Source organism: Chanos chanos, chromosome 5 (assembly GCF_902362185.1).
Source record: "Chanos chanos chromosome 5, fChaCha1.1, whole genome shotgun sequence".
NCBI classification, from domain to species: Eukaryota; Metazoa; Chordata; class Actinopteri; order Gonorynchiformes; family Chanidae; genus Chanos; species Chanos chanos.
Genome location: NC_044499.1, coordinates 36,446,665 through 36,462,019, shown reverse-complemented (window position 1 = coordinate 36,462,019; position 15,355 = coordinate 36,446,665). Strand labels below are relative to the sequence as shown.

Below are 15,355 nucleotides of genomic sequence, written 5' to 3'. Positions count from 1 at the left end.
GATTTACTTCATGCTTTTACAAAGAACATTAAAACATATTTGTTTAACATTGCTTTTAACTGGGCACTGTTTTAAATTGCTCTTTTTTATTTTACGTGTGTTCTTAACCATTTTGTGTTTTTATTTCTCTTTTTTTATTTCTCTCCATCTCTTGTTTGAAATCTGTTTAAAATGGTTATCCACTGCAAAGCACTTTGTAAACTGTAAGTTAAAAAAAAGCTATACAAAAATAAATCTTCTTGTCGATACGCTTAATACTAACGATCGGGTAGCATACGTGCTGTTTTTTCCCGTTTCAGATATTTTGTCCCAAGTTTCCTTCCTTTTTTACTGAACTTTTCCTGCTGGCGATTTAGATCAGAAGAGAAGTCATTTGCCTCTGTCTGTTTTGGTTGGGCTTTGTTGTACCTTTTGCGCGTCTTCCCGCTCGCCCATATTTTGGGCACAACCGTGGCGCACCAGGTTATAGAAGTAGGCTATACCTTCGTTGTGCTGTCCTCGTCTGAAACTAGGTGTGTCTCTGTGCCATCGGTTTTAACTTAAATAATATATATATGCGCTACTTGCATTCTATAAATTGAGAGTCAGTGTTTTCTTTATTTGTAAGCCTAGCACTTGTACTGTCGTAATATAGCCGTGGCGACTGTTGACGTGGATTTCCCCCGCTCTGGTTATTTTCTTTGAATGTTTGTTGTTTGGTCGGTTTGATTAGGGTTGATACGCGACGTTTTACAATTTCAGTTTTGTGGGTCTCAATCAGATTAATTTTTTATTCATTCTTTGTGGTTTTGTAGTGTTTTTCTTTTTTATTCGGTCACCAAACAGAGATAAGCAAAGACTAAACAAACCAAAAAGATTTATTCTTATGGGTCAAGATAAGACTATAGCTTCATAGACTATAAAGACTACAGACTATAGACTATAAACTATAGCTTTACTCACACACTGTTTCATACCGCTCGTTCCCCAGATCCTCCCTGTTGGCCAGCACCTCACCTCACACCTCTTTTACCCTGCTGTTCGCTGCTAGGTTGAATTCATGGACATTTTTCTTTTTTTTTTACTCTGTGTTAAGACAACGGGCTCTTAAAGTTGTTAGTCCCTCCGCAGAGACAGTGTTCCAAAACAAAGGGCATGAAAAGTCCACCAAATGTTAATAAAAATCAGCGAACATCACATTAGCCCAGGTTTTATGTAGATATGCGATAGCAGAATGGATTAAAAAGTGTATCTCCTGCTATATTACTATATCCAACAATTTGTGCACACAACTTTCATATGACTAAGTGTCAGATAAATTACAGCGCAGCCAATGAATGAGACGGGACAGATGGCGTGAACTGTGTGCTTGAGCATGAAAAAGTGGTGCTAAAACCACTTATCAGCAAATTTAACAGCTCGCTCCTTACAGAAGACGAGCACAAAAGGTAAAATACGTCATTTAGCAGACATTGGATGATTAACATGTAATTTGATTTTCGATACAAACATTTTTCAAATCAGTATTTCAAAACTACTTTTAAGCCGGTGCCGAAACAGAGTTGGCATGTAGAATCTTTAGGTAGAACAAGAGATGCGGTCAGAGGCTGACTTTGAAGCAAGTCTTATGATGTACTAGCGATCAGAGTCACGTTTCTCTTACAATGACATTTGACAGTAACAATGAAGAAAGTTTTCAGCGATAAGCATTACAAGACTGACATTATCAAATAACAGCTATCGAGGATCCCTTTTAATTCATCCCGCAGATCTAAATATAAGACAATTAGTTCACTATGCTATTGCGTGGTTGCAGAACAGCAAACAACTAGGAGTGGGCAAGTTACTGTCCAAATGGCTTCCGGCACACCTCCTTGGTATTTTAAACAAACGAACGTTTTAACCTGTCAAAGAGAAGTTAGTACTAGGGATAGCCTGCATTAAGAAGCATTCTTCTCAAATCTCAATAACTATCGTACTCGAAACTGCTACACACGTGTCGCGTCGAGTGTGTAGCAGTTTTGAGAATTTCTTAACTTGTAAACTAAGAGCACGAGCTGCCTATGTTCCACCACCTTGGTGTTGCTCGCACACCAGTTCTCTCCTTTAAGGAGGCTTTTTGGGTGTGTCAACGTGACGTGACGTCACCAGCGATCGAATGACACTCGATATCCTTATCATTGTATTAGACAGCTCGCGAGCCAGGAAAGCCAGTGGTAACAGTAGACAGTAACCGAGTGTAAGGGGTATTTTTATAGCCTAATTTTCACAAGATCCACCCTGGTGCAACCGCAGCCATGTCTGTGGCAGGACTGAAAAAACAGTTTCATAAAGCAACGCAGGTAAGGAAAGCATAATTTTTAATCGCGATGCTGTTAGCCGACGTCACACTGATAATATTCGACACCTCCTTCATCCGAAATATTCAATATCCATTGGACAAATTGTTATAATGGGGCATTTGTAGAGTTTGGTCTATTTGTAACACAGCTGAAAGAATTGGAGAAAAATACCTACTTAATTCCTAAATAATACAGAACATAAGACAGACCGTATTTCATCAAAACATCGGGTTGCCTTTCTTCCTCTGGTCTGTCTGATCTCCACAGGGTTTCCCGTGCGGATGGTAACCGCGTTTGATTGATTGTGTCTCATAAAACACCTTTTTGTTTCCTTTATTGTGGCATGGTTTACTCTTCTTAGACAATTTGTGATACTGTATTCATCTGTGTAGTTAATAAGAATGACACTGATCGTAGAATGCCTCAGTTTAGCCATCATTTTGCTTCCCGTGTATGTTTTAATCAGTTTTAGAGTAGGAGAAACCAGTTTCACTCTAATGCAAGAGAAGCGGAGACATTTCAGCACCTTGTGGGAGGGACAGCGCAACTGTTTTCCTGTTTAGTAGAACGAGAGATAATGTTTTCCTGAGTAGGTTAAATTAGTTCAAAAAATAACCAACGGCACAGAAGCACTCCTCGTCGGTGCAAATCAATAATTCTGTTAATACAGTTACACACAGAATAACGGAACATCTCATGATTTTATTGACTGGTGGAAAATTCGCTTGTGGCCTGCATTTGTAAGAAAGCCCTTGCTGTCTTTTGATGCTTATTACAACAGAGAAATCAGAGCACGAAACGCCCGAGAGTCGCGTGTTTGTGTGATGTGCTACAGCCTGTTTTCCAACAACTTTTTCTGCCCTGTGTTAATCTCGTGAGCTTGGTTGGCAGCGAGGGCGAAAGGGCGATTCCTGGTTAGAATCATATGGGGAAATAAAAATAGCACTCTACCGAGGGCACGAGCCTACGTAAGAGCCTCATCGACCGCACTCTGCAGCTTCACTGAAAATAGAAATATGAATCAACATACCGAATACCGAGAATAGCAACGGGTTTGTTGACGTCACGTTCTTAAGGAGACAGGTGTGTGTGTGTGTGTGTGTGTTTGGGTGCATGTGCATGTGTGTTTTAGGTAAGCAGTCTAGTAAGGAATAGTCACTCAGACTATATAAGCCATCTGTGTTGCTCAACAGGATGCAGATATTCTATTAATTGTAATTGAAATACTGATCTCAGATATTAATGAGAGAGTGAAAGATTTACTAGTTTGTTTTTGACAGGTGTGTGTCATTGGGGTATGTGACAGTAGTGTGTGACTGAGTGGGCATGAAAGAATTAGCATTTCTGTGCCGTGACTAATCAAACAGATGACTGTGAATCTCTCAGTCTGTGCTGAAGAAAGAAGGAACTGGCAAGTCCAGTCTCATTCTACCCGAACAATGATAACTGCACACACCTAGTATAAAATTTGCACAACATCTTACAAATTACAGCCAGTTAGATCACATCTGCAGTTTCTATCAGGTTTATACTGTATGCTGTACAACCCCCCCACCCACTTCCCCCCCCACACACACCACCACCCCCATCCCCCCAGTAGAGAGCCTGTATGTAACACGGATGAAATCATTTTGTCTGAAGACGCACAAACTTACTGTGGGGTAAAACACAAACTCTGCCAATGACTTCTGTTGAGCTCTATGAAAGCAACAGATATTCAAAGCTGGGTTGCATGTCCGTTGTCCTCAGTAACAGACCAGTGCACTGTTATGTAATGTGTGGGAGAGGAGAGAAATGCTAAGTCAGCGAGAGCTCCACAACAATCTCAGGTTTTATGAGGGAAGAAAGGTAGAAGGGCACAGAAAGATAAGGGTGACAGAAGGACAGATGGATGGATATGTACAGAGAGTGTGAGATGAGAAAAACTCCCCAGAAAGAAACAGTGTTTCATTTGGCTTAATGCATTGTTAAATTGGTTTGAGAGCTAGGAGAAGGTTCTAGAAGAACAGTAGATGAGGAAGAGGACACTCTAAGAAAGGATATAGCTTCTGCACCAGTCGCTGAAACTTCCATTGATCTCTGTTAAACTGAGTAGCTCTGTTCTTATGTTTCATTACACCCTTTGTGACATTGTGTCTGTTTTTGTGTGTGTTTTTATGTGTGTATGTGTGTGTGTGTGTGTGTGTGTGTGTCACATGACTAGGCTACCTCTTGATTGGTTCATTAATCTTTGTTGCTGCAGAGGCTGTGAACATTGTGTGCAGTATTTGTTGTGTGTGTGTGTGTGCATATGGTTCTCCTACTGAAATATCTGTCATTTGCCCACCAGTCTCTTTACCTCTGTCTCTCTGCCTGCCTCCCTCTCTCCCTCTCTCCTTCTCCCCCCTTTCCCCCCAAATAATATTTTGTTACACTCGTGTATTATATACAGAATGTACAACCTAATTGATTGAAAATCTTGTATAATGGTTTGTGTGTGTGTGTGTGTGTGTGTGTTCTGAAGTGATGAATTTCAGTATCCCTTAATGCCTTGCAAAACCAGCTCAGTCTCCAGAGACAGTATGACAATGTGACTGAGCCACAGCATGAAGATGTGAAGATGTGAAGATATGCTGTTTGTGTGTGTGTGTGTGTGTGTGTGTATTGTCTTTTTGTGTGTAAGCAGATGGCAGAGAAGAGAGACAGCTGTATTATTATCTCTTCAAACCGACCACAAACCCTGAGTTCACACTGTCACCATCACCATGGCAACTTGGGGCTTCTGCAGGTCAAGAAAAGAGTCTCAGTCACCGTAGGTTAAGATAGAGAGAAAGAGAGGGGGGGGTGGGAGGGGGGGGGGGGCAGTGGTTATAGACGTTAATAGTGGTAGTATTTTTTTCTTTCAAAATTACTTTTCTTGTTACTGGCTGATAACACTGGTAGCATTATTGTCTGTTTCGCTCATTCTCAGTACGAAAGCTGATGGAGAAAGTTATATAGAGAGGAGACACTTACTGAAAATTGTTGGACAGAATACTAAGGTAAAAATGCAGAAGTCTGTAATGGTAGAGGAATACACCAGCACTCGACTCCAGCATGACGAAACTTTGGTGTTATGATTCATTGTGGAGGCTGAGTCCACCTAGTGTGCAATGTGAAACTACAAATCAGAGCTTGGTTTTGTGTGAGAAAAGGAAAGTTCTGATAAAGACTTTCACTGGTTTGGAGAGAATCATTTTTAGGACTGACATAAACCTTTTGTCAGATTTTCCTAGTTTCTTCGTTTTAGAAAATCTTTTAAATGTTGAACTTAATATTAAATTAGCAATTGAACATTGTCAAGTGTGTTGAAAGAAAGAGGTAGGTGAGAGTAGAATGAGGGTGGAGAAATGGTAGTGAGAGAGAGAAAGAGAGAGCAAGAAAGAAGGATGAGATGTTCTGGTATGAATTATTCATGTGAAGCCCCATCCAGCTCTGAGTTCCACTACATCTTTAATTCAAGAGATTTAGACTGGCACATACACGTGAGTGCACAGACACACACACACACACGCGCACACACACACACACACACACACAAAAACTCAAGCCTTTATTCATATCCTAGTGGGGACTTTCCATTGACTCCCATTATCCTGTAACTAAAGAATACTGACCCTAACCCTAACCTTAACCAAAGAAATGTTTTGGCACTTTTTGTTTTATCAATAACAACAATATAGTTTAGAAAAACGTTCTTCTCCTAGTGGGGACCAGCATTTTTGTCCCCCACAAGGCAATTATTTGAGATTATGCTATCTTACTGGGGGCTTTCCGCCCCCAGAAAGATAGAAAAACATGCCACGCAAACACACACACACACACACACACATACACATAGAGTGAGCATGCTTACACACAGACACACAGATATTTTCATCACTAATGTACACAAGTACATGTTGTTTAGAATAACCATGAGTAAAGAAATAGCTAAAAAACTTGATGCACCATCTGTGATCTCTGTGGGATTATTTACCATGGTGCCCTCCCTGTCTAACTCAGCAGTCACCTGCTTTAAAGAGACAAGCAGCCTGTCTGGAATTTTCTTCAACTATGACAACAGTTAGAAAACAACCAACCTCCCCCCCCTCCACTCATTGCTCGCACTGACACAAACACACACTTCCCAGACAATTCCACTCCACTAAGTTCTCTAGGGATAGGGTTGGCATGGCAACCGCACACTTCCCCCTGTCGCCTGGGTAGCTGAGGTGAGAACAGGTCTCTGTAGCAGGCTAAAGCAACAGACAATCACACATCTGAATACTCAGCTAAGATGGGTCCAGTTCAGTGGAACAACCTGCAGAGCCAACGTCTGCACTGAGACTCCATTCATCCTACCTCACTGCTATTGTCTGTCCCTCTGTTCTGTGTCATTTAGACATGTAATGGGTGATTATATTTGTCCAGACATGAAAAGGGCATATTGATAAAACAAACACACACACGTGCTTGTGTGTAAACGGATTTTAGAGTGAATTTTTGTCTGTGTCATGAGACTACAGTTTAATCAGAGATTTAGTCTTTAGCACTCCCCAGTGTCTCTGCTTAGCGCTGGGACAGAGACTGAAACACAAACTTAGCTTGTGTTAGGATTTGAAGGTGAAAAGCACTTTGTGTGTGTGTGTGTGTGTGGATCACTAGTGACCTTGGTTACTCTTTAGGATTCGGAGCAGCTGTGTTTATCCATCAAACAGTGGCCCTACTGGAATCACTCTACAGCAATCTCATTTATTAGCGCATCGACAAAATCACTGCGTGCGTGTGCGGGTGTGTATGTGTGTGTGTTAGCGTGATGATATTTTCTCTCTTTGTGTGCCAGTCAGAAAGGAGCTGGTTGAGTGAAGTTGGGCAGTTATGTAATGGGTGTTTGGTTGTCTGCCAATCAGATAAAGTCACTGGCAGATGAAAGAGGTATGGTCAGTAACAGGGAGACCCAGACTTCAGAGTCCTGACTGCTCAGTGCTCGGTGTGTCTGTGTGCGGGTGTGTTTGTGTGTGTGTGTGTATGTGTGTGTGTTTGTGTGTATGTGTGTGTGTGTGTTTGAATCTGTATCAGTATGCAAGAGATCTATGGCTCTGATTGCATTGCACTGAAAATATCCTCAGTAAATCTCATTATGGTCCTGAGAGGCAGAGAGAAGAGAGCAGAGAAGGGCTGAAGGAACAAAGGAATGCCCGGAATATCCACATCCCAACTGATAATGGAAAACAGTGACCTCTGACAGGCGGCATGGTGGCTCAGTGGGTAGCGCTGTCACCTCACAGCAAGAAGGTTCCGGGTTAGCTTCCTCAGCCGGGCGGCCTTTCTGTGTGGAGTTTGCGTGTTCTCCCCGTGTCTGCGTGAGTTTTCTCCGGGAGCTCCGGTTTCCTCCCACAGTCCAAAGACATGCAGATTAGGCAAATTGGAGACATAAAATTGCCCCTAGGTATGAATGTGTGTGTGAGTGTGTCTGTCTGTGTGTCTGCCCTGTGATGGACTGGCAACCTGTCCAGGATGTTTCCCTGCCTTTCGCCCTATGAGCGCTGGGATAGGCTCCAGCACCGTCCGCGACCCTAACTAGGGTAAGCGGCTTAGATAATGAGTGAGTGAGTGACCTCTGACTTCAAAACTGTCTACCGCTCAGAAAAGAACAGACATGTTCTCAACATTAAACTGCATGATGCAAGTCAAATCAATATTTCATAAAACAGTTTAAGAGACTTCAGACAAACACCCCCACCCAAATGTACCTGTAGTGGAGACTTAGTGAGTCCTTGTGTGAATGCTGTCTGGTTTGCATGGGAAAGCAGGGCTGACCTTGTTTGATGGATTGAGTTACAGACATTGAGGACTATCAGTGCCAGCAGACCTACATAAAGACATCAGACCAAAATATCAAATAACTCTTTTAAGTTAGCTATTTGTGTGATGAGGAACAGGCCTCTTATTAGACATTTTGGGCAAAAATGCTATGCAATTTTTTTTTTTAGCTGAAATGACGCACGTCATGCTCTTCATTCATTTTTGTCTAAATCATTCTTTATTCTTTGTTTTTTATTTAAATATGACTCCAAATCATGTGACTAAAGGCAGAGAGAGACGTTTATCTTTGCTTTCTTAGGGAAGAAAGTTAGAGTGGCACTTTCTGGTGCACATGGAAAAAAAATTCTTTAAGGAGAATAGGGGTGACCTCACTGTCAAACTAAGATTTTATATTGAGAGCAGAATTGACAAGATGCTCCCCTCACGAGGCATAGTTTTTGCATCTATGCTTAATACCTTTCCTGTGATAGCATTATTTTGTGTTGAAAATATGTAAAATTACTTAATCCTAAGGGCATTCACCTTCATTGATAGTCCCCAAAAGAATTCTGTGTCAGAATCATAGATTCCCTCTAATTCCAGATTACTTATCTCATGGAGCTGATAGCTTATAGCCTGGCAGAATAATGAATAATTGATTATCAGTCAATAACTCATCAACCGATCAGATGGAGAGATGATGAATATTTGTTTGAACTGTAAATAGATTCTCTACTCAAAAGATCAAACTGGAATTGATGCACTTATGATGAATTTGCACTAAATACCTAGTTTTTACTTTGGCTTACTTTCTTTGTTTGGCTCTGTATTCTGAAAACGCACACTGTGTGAATATCTCCATGTGTGCATGTATGTGTTTGTGTTTGTGTTTGTGTGTGTGTGTGTGTGTGTGTGTGTGAGAGAGAGAGAGAGAGAGAGAGAGAGAGAGAGAGTGTCTGCGTGTATGTAGATTTTGGGCTTTTTCCTCTCTGTCCTTGGCTGCTGTTTGGGCAGACTGATCCAGAACATATTGATCTGACCAAGCCCTCCTGGCAGGACATCCCGTCTGTCCCCCTCCTGTAGACCTATCACAGTCTCTCCTCCTCCTGTAGACCTATCACAGTCTCTCCTCCTCCTGTAAACCTATCACAGTCTCTCCTCCTCCTGTAAACCTATCACAGTCTCTCCTCCTCCTGTAAACCTATCACAGTCTCTCCTCCTCCTGTAGACCTATCACAGTCTCTCCTCCTCCTGTAGACCTATCACAGTCTCTCCTCCTCCTGTAGACCTATCACAGTCTCGCTCTCTTCATCCTTCTATTCCTCCCCACTCTACTCATGTACTATCTGGAGAACTCTGCCGTTTCTCTCTCTGTTTCTCTCCCTATTTCCCTACTTATTTCTTTATCTCTCTTCTCTTTCTCCCCTCTCCCTCTCTCTCTCTCCCTCTCTCTTTGTATCAGAATTGACCTTGAAGTACTTGAAGTGACTTTATCTTCTTGGTTTGAATCTTTGTATTAGTAGTGACACACACACACACACAAAGAGAGAAAGAGAGTATAGCTCATAACTAAAAGAGAGAGAAACATGCTTTCTAAGTAAGCATACAGAGAGAATGGGATAGGACAGATGGTGTAATTTATGCCTGACTGGTTCATAGAGGTGCTGTTTGTTTAATAGTCCTGGAGGTGAACAGAAGCTGCATTTTTTATTATGCAACTCAGTGGTCAAATTATGCAATGATTACCTACCTCATTTACTGTCACAGTTATCAAACACTGACATTAAATAAGACTGTTGTCTTTCTGTTTTTATGTATATGTGGACTGGTATGTGTGTGTGCGTATGCTACTGAGATATGACAAGTAGCAAACCATGTGTGTATGTGTGTATATTAGTACCACACTGTCTCTCAGTAGAGTGGTGTTTTGATGTGGTTTGCTCTGGTCTCTTGGCTAAAAGTCTGTGCTTTGATAATTTTTCATCTCTCTCTCTCTGTCTCTGTCTCTTGTTTCTCTCTCTGTCTCTATAATCTGTATGATGTAAGAGTATTAGACAGAAACTCTCCCATGGAAACAATCAGTATTACTACCAAACGTACCATTACTGCATGTGTCTAAGAGAGAGAGAGAGAGAGAGAGAGAGAGAGCGAGAGAGAGAGAGAGAGAGAGAGAGAGAGAGGGAGAGAGAGAGGGACGGTAGGACCTTTATCTCTATTACCTCTGTAACAACTCTGCCATGCCCCTGTTTCCATGGAAACTGGCTCACTCTCTCTCACTCCTTCTCTCTTCACACACTCAGACACTGAAGAATACATGTGATGTTCCCTGTGTGAGGAGTTGTCTCCTCTATCTTCTCTTGCAAGTGTTTAGGTTTATCATATAAATCATTGTGGGTTTCTGAGTCTATATTTGTACATTTATGCATGTATGTACATATGTGTGTCTGTGTCAGAGAGAGTGAGAGACTGAAATGCTTTCCACATGGGTTGGTTTTATGTCAGAGGGACGTGACAGGAAATCCTCTGGGGTCTATCTTGGCGGATGGAATTTAAGATTGGAGTGATCCATCATTTGAGTGCATTATGGGTATTACTGTGAAGGGTTTCCCCCACTGGATTCCTCTGCCGGCTTTTGGGGGGTGTGTGTGTGAGTGTGTGTGTGTACGTGTGTGTGTACATGTGTGTGTATTCCTTCCTCTTTGTTTCAAATCAGTATTCAAAAGTTTAATTTGCTTACTCCCTTTTTAATCACCCAAATAAAGGCAGAGGTGAAACATATACCCAGCTAATCTCTCACTCTCTTTCATTCTCTTCTGCTGTCTTTGAGTGTGGAGGAGGTGGCTGAGAACTTAAGCAGTTCTACAGTTTCTACAGTGCTTTAATCAAGACCTCAAGAGGATGAGGGAGTTAATGATTTTGAAGTGGGTTCTTTCAGAGTGATTCATTGAATACATTTTAAAGGAAGATTTTACGTATGTTATGGCTTTATTTTGATCAGACCTGTCTGGAAGCGAATCGTTCCCTCTGTCAAAAGGTTTGGATTATAACCTACTGTCCAAAAAGCATCAACAATTTGTGTTTGTGTGTGTCTCTGTGTTTTTCCTCTTGTAGAAAGTTAGTGAGAAAGTTGGTGGAGCAGAGGGAACCAAACTTGATGATGACTTCAAAGAAATGGAAAAGGTGACCTCATTTTCATGTTTCATGTTCATATTAGATCAGAGAAGAGTTATATATATGGGTGTGTGTGTGTGTGTGTGTGTGTGTGTGTGTGTGTGTGTGTGTGTGTGTGTGTGTGTGTGTGTGTGTGTGTGTGTGTTTGTGTGTGTGTGTTTGTGTGTGTGTGTAGTTGTGTGTGGGTGTGATGCTTGTTCTTTTGACATTACGCTGAAAGTTTGAACTGTTGGGTTTGTTTTCAGAAAGTGGACGTCACCAGCAGAGCAGTACTGGACATTATGACCAAAACTACAGAATATCTACAACCCAACCCAGGTAACAGAAACAGCAGGGTGGGATGGGGTGTATGGTATGTGTTCAAATATTGTTCTTTATAAGAGAAATAGTACATGTTTACATGTTATTCAGTGCTTTTGTTCCTAAGATCATGTATGTTTGCTGTAAGTACGCGTAATATAAAATATGTCTCAACGTGTGTTTACATGTACGTGTGTGTGCATGTGTATACGTGTGTTTCAGCATCCAGGGCAAAACTCAGTATGATAAACACCATGTCTAAAATCCGGGGGCAGGAGAAAGGACCAGGCTACCCACAGGCTGAGACCATCCTTGGGGATGCTATGCAGAAGTTTGGCCGAGAACTCGGAGAAGAATCCAGCTTTGGTAATTAGCTCTCACCACCTACACACACAGGAAGGGAGAGTGAGAGAGAACAGCTCTCTCAGTTTTGCCGAGAAAGCAAAATAACAAATAGTTATTAAAAAAACTCATGCGTTACCTGCCAATTCCTCTCTCTCTCTGTCTCTCTGTGTGTGTGTGTGTGTGTGTGTCTGTCTGTCTCTTTCTCTCTCAGGCGTAGCCCTGATTGATGCTGGGGAGGCTATGCGTGAGTTGGGGGAGGTGAAGGATGCACTTGACATGGAAGTCAAACAGAACTTCATTGATCCACTCCAGAACCTGCATGATAAAGATCTTAAAGAAATTCAGGTAGCTCACTCATAAGAATACACACACACACACACACACACACATCCATATACATAAAAACACAAAGACGATCTATCTCAGCTACTGCTCTACACATAGTCCTATTTTGTTACATGTTAAGAGCCGGGCTTCCAGTAAACACCTGAGAAATTCACCCTTACATTTTTGGTGAAGTAAAACATTTCAGTAATCATTGCTTATGATTCAACAGGCTATTATGAGCAGAATATTGTGAATACTGAATTTGTAATATGTCTTAAACTGTAAAGATTCAGTCTTTGGCATGCTCCTGGTGTGTGTGTGTGTGTGTGTGTGTGTGTGTGTTTGTGTTTGTGTGTGTGTGTGTGTATGCTATCCTCACCTCTCCTCAGCATCACCTGAAGAAGATGGAGGGCCGGCGTCTGGATTTTGACTACAAGAGGAAACGACAGGGGAAGGTTCAGGATGATGAGATCAGACAGGCTCTGGAGAAATTTGATGAGTCAAAGGAGATCGCTGAACAAAGCATGTTCAACCTGCTGGAGAGTGATGTAAGACATCTTTTTTCTGTCTCTTCCTCCCTCTACCCCCTTAGTCTTCTCTTTCTTAAGCATTGTCTTAAATATTACATTATATACTACATTCAGTTCAGACCATTTGTGGATCATAGCTTTATGGGATGTTTGGAACATCTAAATGTGCTCTCTAAATGAACATGCTGAATTAATTGTGTCAGTCATATTTGTGCAGTAAATTAATTGTGAATGAGAAACCTCTAATAAACCTCTAATAAACCATGCTAATTAGTTCCTGTGGGTTATATCCATTATGTAAGATGTTGTTTTTCTCTCTGTTCCTACCTGGCTTTGTTCTTCTCTCCATCCATCTGCAGATTGAACAAGTGAGTCAGCTGGCGGCCCTGGTCCAAGCTCAGCTGGACTATCACAGGCAGGCCACAGAGATTCTACAGCGTCTCTCCAGCAAGATGGATGAAAGGTCAGTCTGCACAGGAATAGAGCTGATCATGTTTGAATCATGGACTTAATAACTGGAGTGAATATCTGAATATGATATTTTCTGACAGTTTCGTGGAACATAACGACACTGCAGAGTTCACGTCGGAGAGTATTTGTTGATAAAGTAAATTATATTGGTGGTCAGTTTTGTGGTTAAGTTGATTGCATGGGTTAATGACAGTGACTGTTTTGCAGGATAAAGGAAGTGTCCAATAAGCCCAGGAAAGAGTTTGTCCCCAAACCTCGCATGGTTATGGAACTTACACTGCCTATTGAAAACCTCAATGGAGGAATACACTCTGCCAAATCTCCTGCCCGTTCTCCAGGTAACACACACACACACACTCACACACACACACACACACACACACAGAGCTCACTTACTCTCTCCGTCCCCCTCTCTCTATCTCTAGCTCCATTGGACCAGCCTTGTTGTCGTGCTCTTTATGACTTTGAGCCTGAAAATGAGGGTGAGCTGGGCTTCAAGGAAGGTGACATTATCACTCTGACCAATCAGATTGATGACAACTGGTACGAGGGCATGATCCACGGCCAATCAGGATTCTTCCCCATCAACTATGTGGACATCCTGGTGCCTCTGCCTCACTAGGGCCCGCTCTGCCATTTCCTAGCAACCTAACCGCCTTCTCCGTGCATCTGTGCTACTGCTTCCACTGAAGTTTCCGTTAATCAGCTGCCTAGGGGACCAAGATGACCAAACTGATGAAGATGATGATGATGACCAAAATGATGAAGATGATGATGATGATGATGATGATGAGAGAGACAGCTACAACACCACACTCTGCTGAGTTTGTGCATCTGTTGAGCTGAGATGCAGCTAAGGTGATGTGAGTTTGTGTATGTTTTTCTCCAAACTCCTGATTACCTGCCCCTCGTTTTAAAGTTAAGCAGCACTGGCTTCGTTTTTTGTTTGTTTGTTTGTTTGTTTGTTTTGGCTTTATTGTTCCCCTGTTTTGAAATGCTCACCCAACTGTTGATCTGAGGAGGCAGAGTTTGCATTGCTGCACTAGTTCTTGTGTTCACCTGCGTAACTGTGTTTGATACTCATGCTGCGCTCAGAAGGCGTTTCTGACTTTTTGTGGTCAAAGGCTTTGTTTCGACATTGGAAGTGATGTTGAGAAACATCCTAAGTGTGTATTTGTGAGGCATGTCTTTGCTTAACTGGTAGCTTTGAACAATCTTCGAACGTCTCTTTGCCTTTCTTTCTCCTCTCTTTTCTTTTTTTTTTTTCGCCGTCATAAGACGTTGATTTATGGGCTGGGATCCCTATATGGGGGTGTCATGTGATGCTCTTCTTCCTGCATGCTAAGTCAGTCATGTCTGGCAAGAGTATGAACATGTCTTAAAAGAGCACAGAGTATTTAGCCAATAGATTTTTTCCACACTTAATCAGTCCAATTTTATTTGGGATCACTAATGTTGTCACAGAAAGTGTGCAACCACGATGCAATAATGATTTTAAAAAGACATTAGATCACGGCAATAGACACACCCGGTTTGACAGTGAAACCTGTATCGTTATATGAATTTGATTGAGAATTAAAAAAAAAGATCCTCTACTAGACTTAACATACAGTAGACGATAGACAAACAGTGTTTTGATATTGATATTCAAATCAATGGAATCTGATTTTGATTGGCTGTGTCAAAGAAAACAGACTAGCTGTCTGGGTGTAATTGATTCGCTAAGCCTCATGTTACCATGACAACCGGGCTTTGACTTGTGTTGTTTTTGTTCCTTCTTCTTTTCTTTTCTTTCTGATGTTTTGGTCAGTGTAAGAAATTAGGGGTTTGTTTCATCACTTTTGTCAGTTTTACCTGAATCCTTACTCAAGCTCTATTGTCAGTATTACAGTGACTGTATTGTAATCAGAGACTATGACAGTAAAGTTCAATGTTAATTCCACCTACTCTGCCACTGCTGCAATTCTTTTACTGCACTGTCGAAAACCTGGAGATTGCCCGCAGTGTAGTCAAAGTTCAAGTCCGAATCCAAAGCTGTCATTACTTCGTTGTGTGAATAAAACTAATTATTTATATATATATATA

The 15,355-nt window shown here is 41.6% G+C and overlaps 1 protein-coding gene across 5 annotated transcripts; it reads left to right on the top strand.

Annotated features, from left to right (window-relative positions):
- Positions 1-2,276: 2,276 nt before the first annotated feature.
- Positions 2,277-13,892, top strand: sh3gl2b (SH3 domain containing GRB2 like 2b, endophilin A1). Of its 5 annotated transcripts, none has more exons than XM_030774282.1 (9): positions 2,277-2,321; positions 11,238-11,306; positions 11,543-11,615; positions 11,820-11,963; positions 12,154-12,287; positions 12,659-12,817; positions 13,159-13,262; positions 13,478-13,549; positions 13,658-13,892. In XM_030774282.1, the coding sequence occupies exons 1-9, from the start codon at positions 2,277-2,279 to the stop codon at positions 13,890-13,892; spliced, it is 1,035 nt and encodes a 344-aa protein (XP_030630142.1). The 5 variants fall into 5 exon arrangements, with proteins under 5 accessions (XP_030630142.1, XP_030630140.1, XP_030630144.1 ...); XM_030774280.1 differs by having other exon boundaries at positions 13,478-13,608; positions 13,696-13,892; XM_030774284.1 differs by having other exon boundaries at positions 11,820-11,868; positions 12,251-12,287; positions 13,478-13,892.
- The last annotated feature ends 1,463 nt before the right edge of the window (positions 13,893-15,355 follow it).

What these genes read in the sequence shown, in the direction of transcription:
- sh3gl2b (XM_030774279.1), top strand. Translation starts at nt 2,277, where the DNA reads ATGTCTGTGGCAGGACTGAAAAAACAGTTTCATAAAGCAACGCAG. An exon ending in ATATCTACAACCCAACCCAG is followed by an intron (nt 11,616 to 11,819) that starts GTAACAGAAACA and finishes CGTGTGTTTCAG; the next exon opens with CATCCAGGGCAAAACTCAGT. An exon ending in AAGATCTTAAAGAAATTCAG is followed by an intron (nt 12,288 to 12,658) that starts GTAGCTCACTCA and finishes ACCTCTCCTCAG; the next exon opens with CATCACCTGAAGAAGATGGA.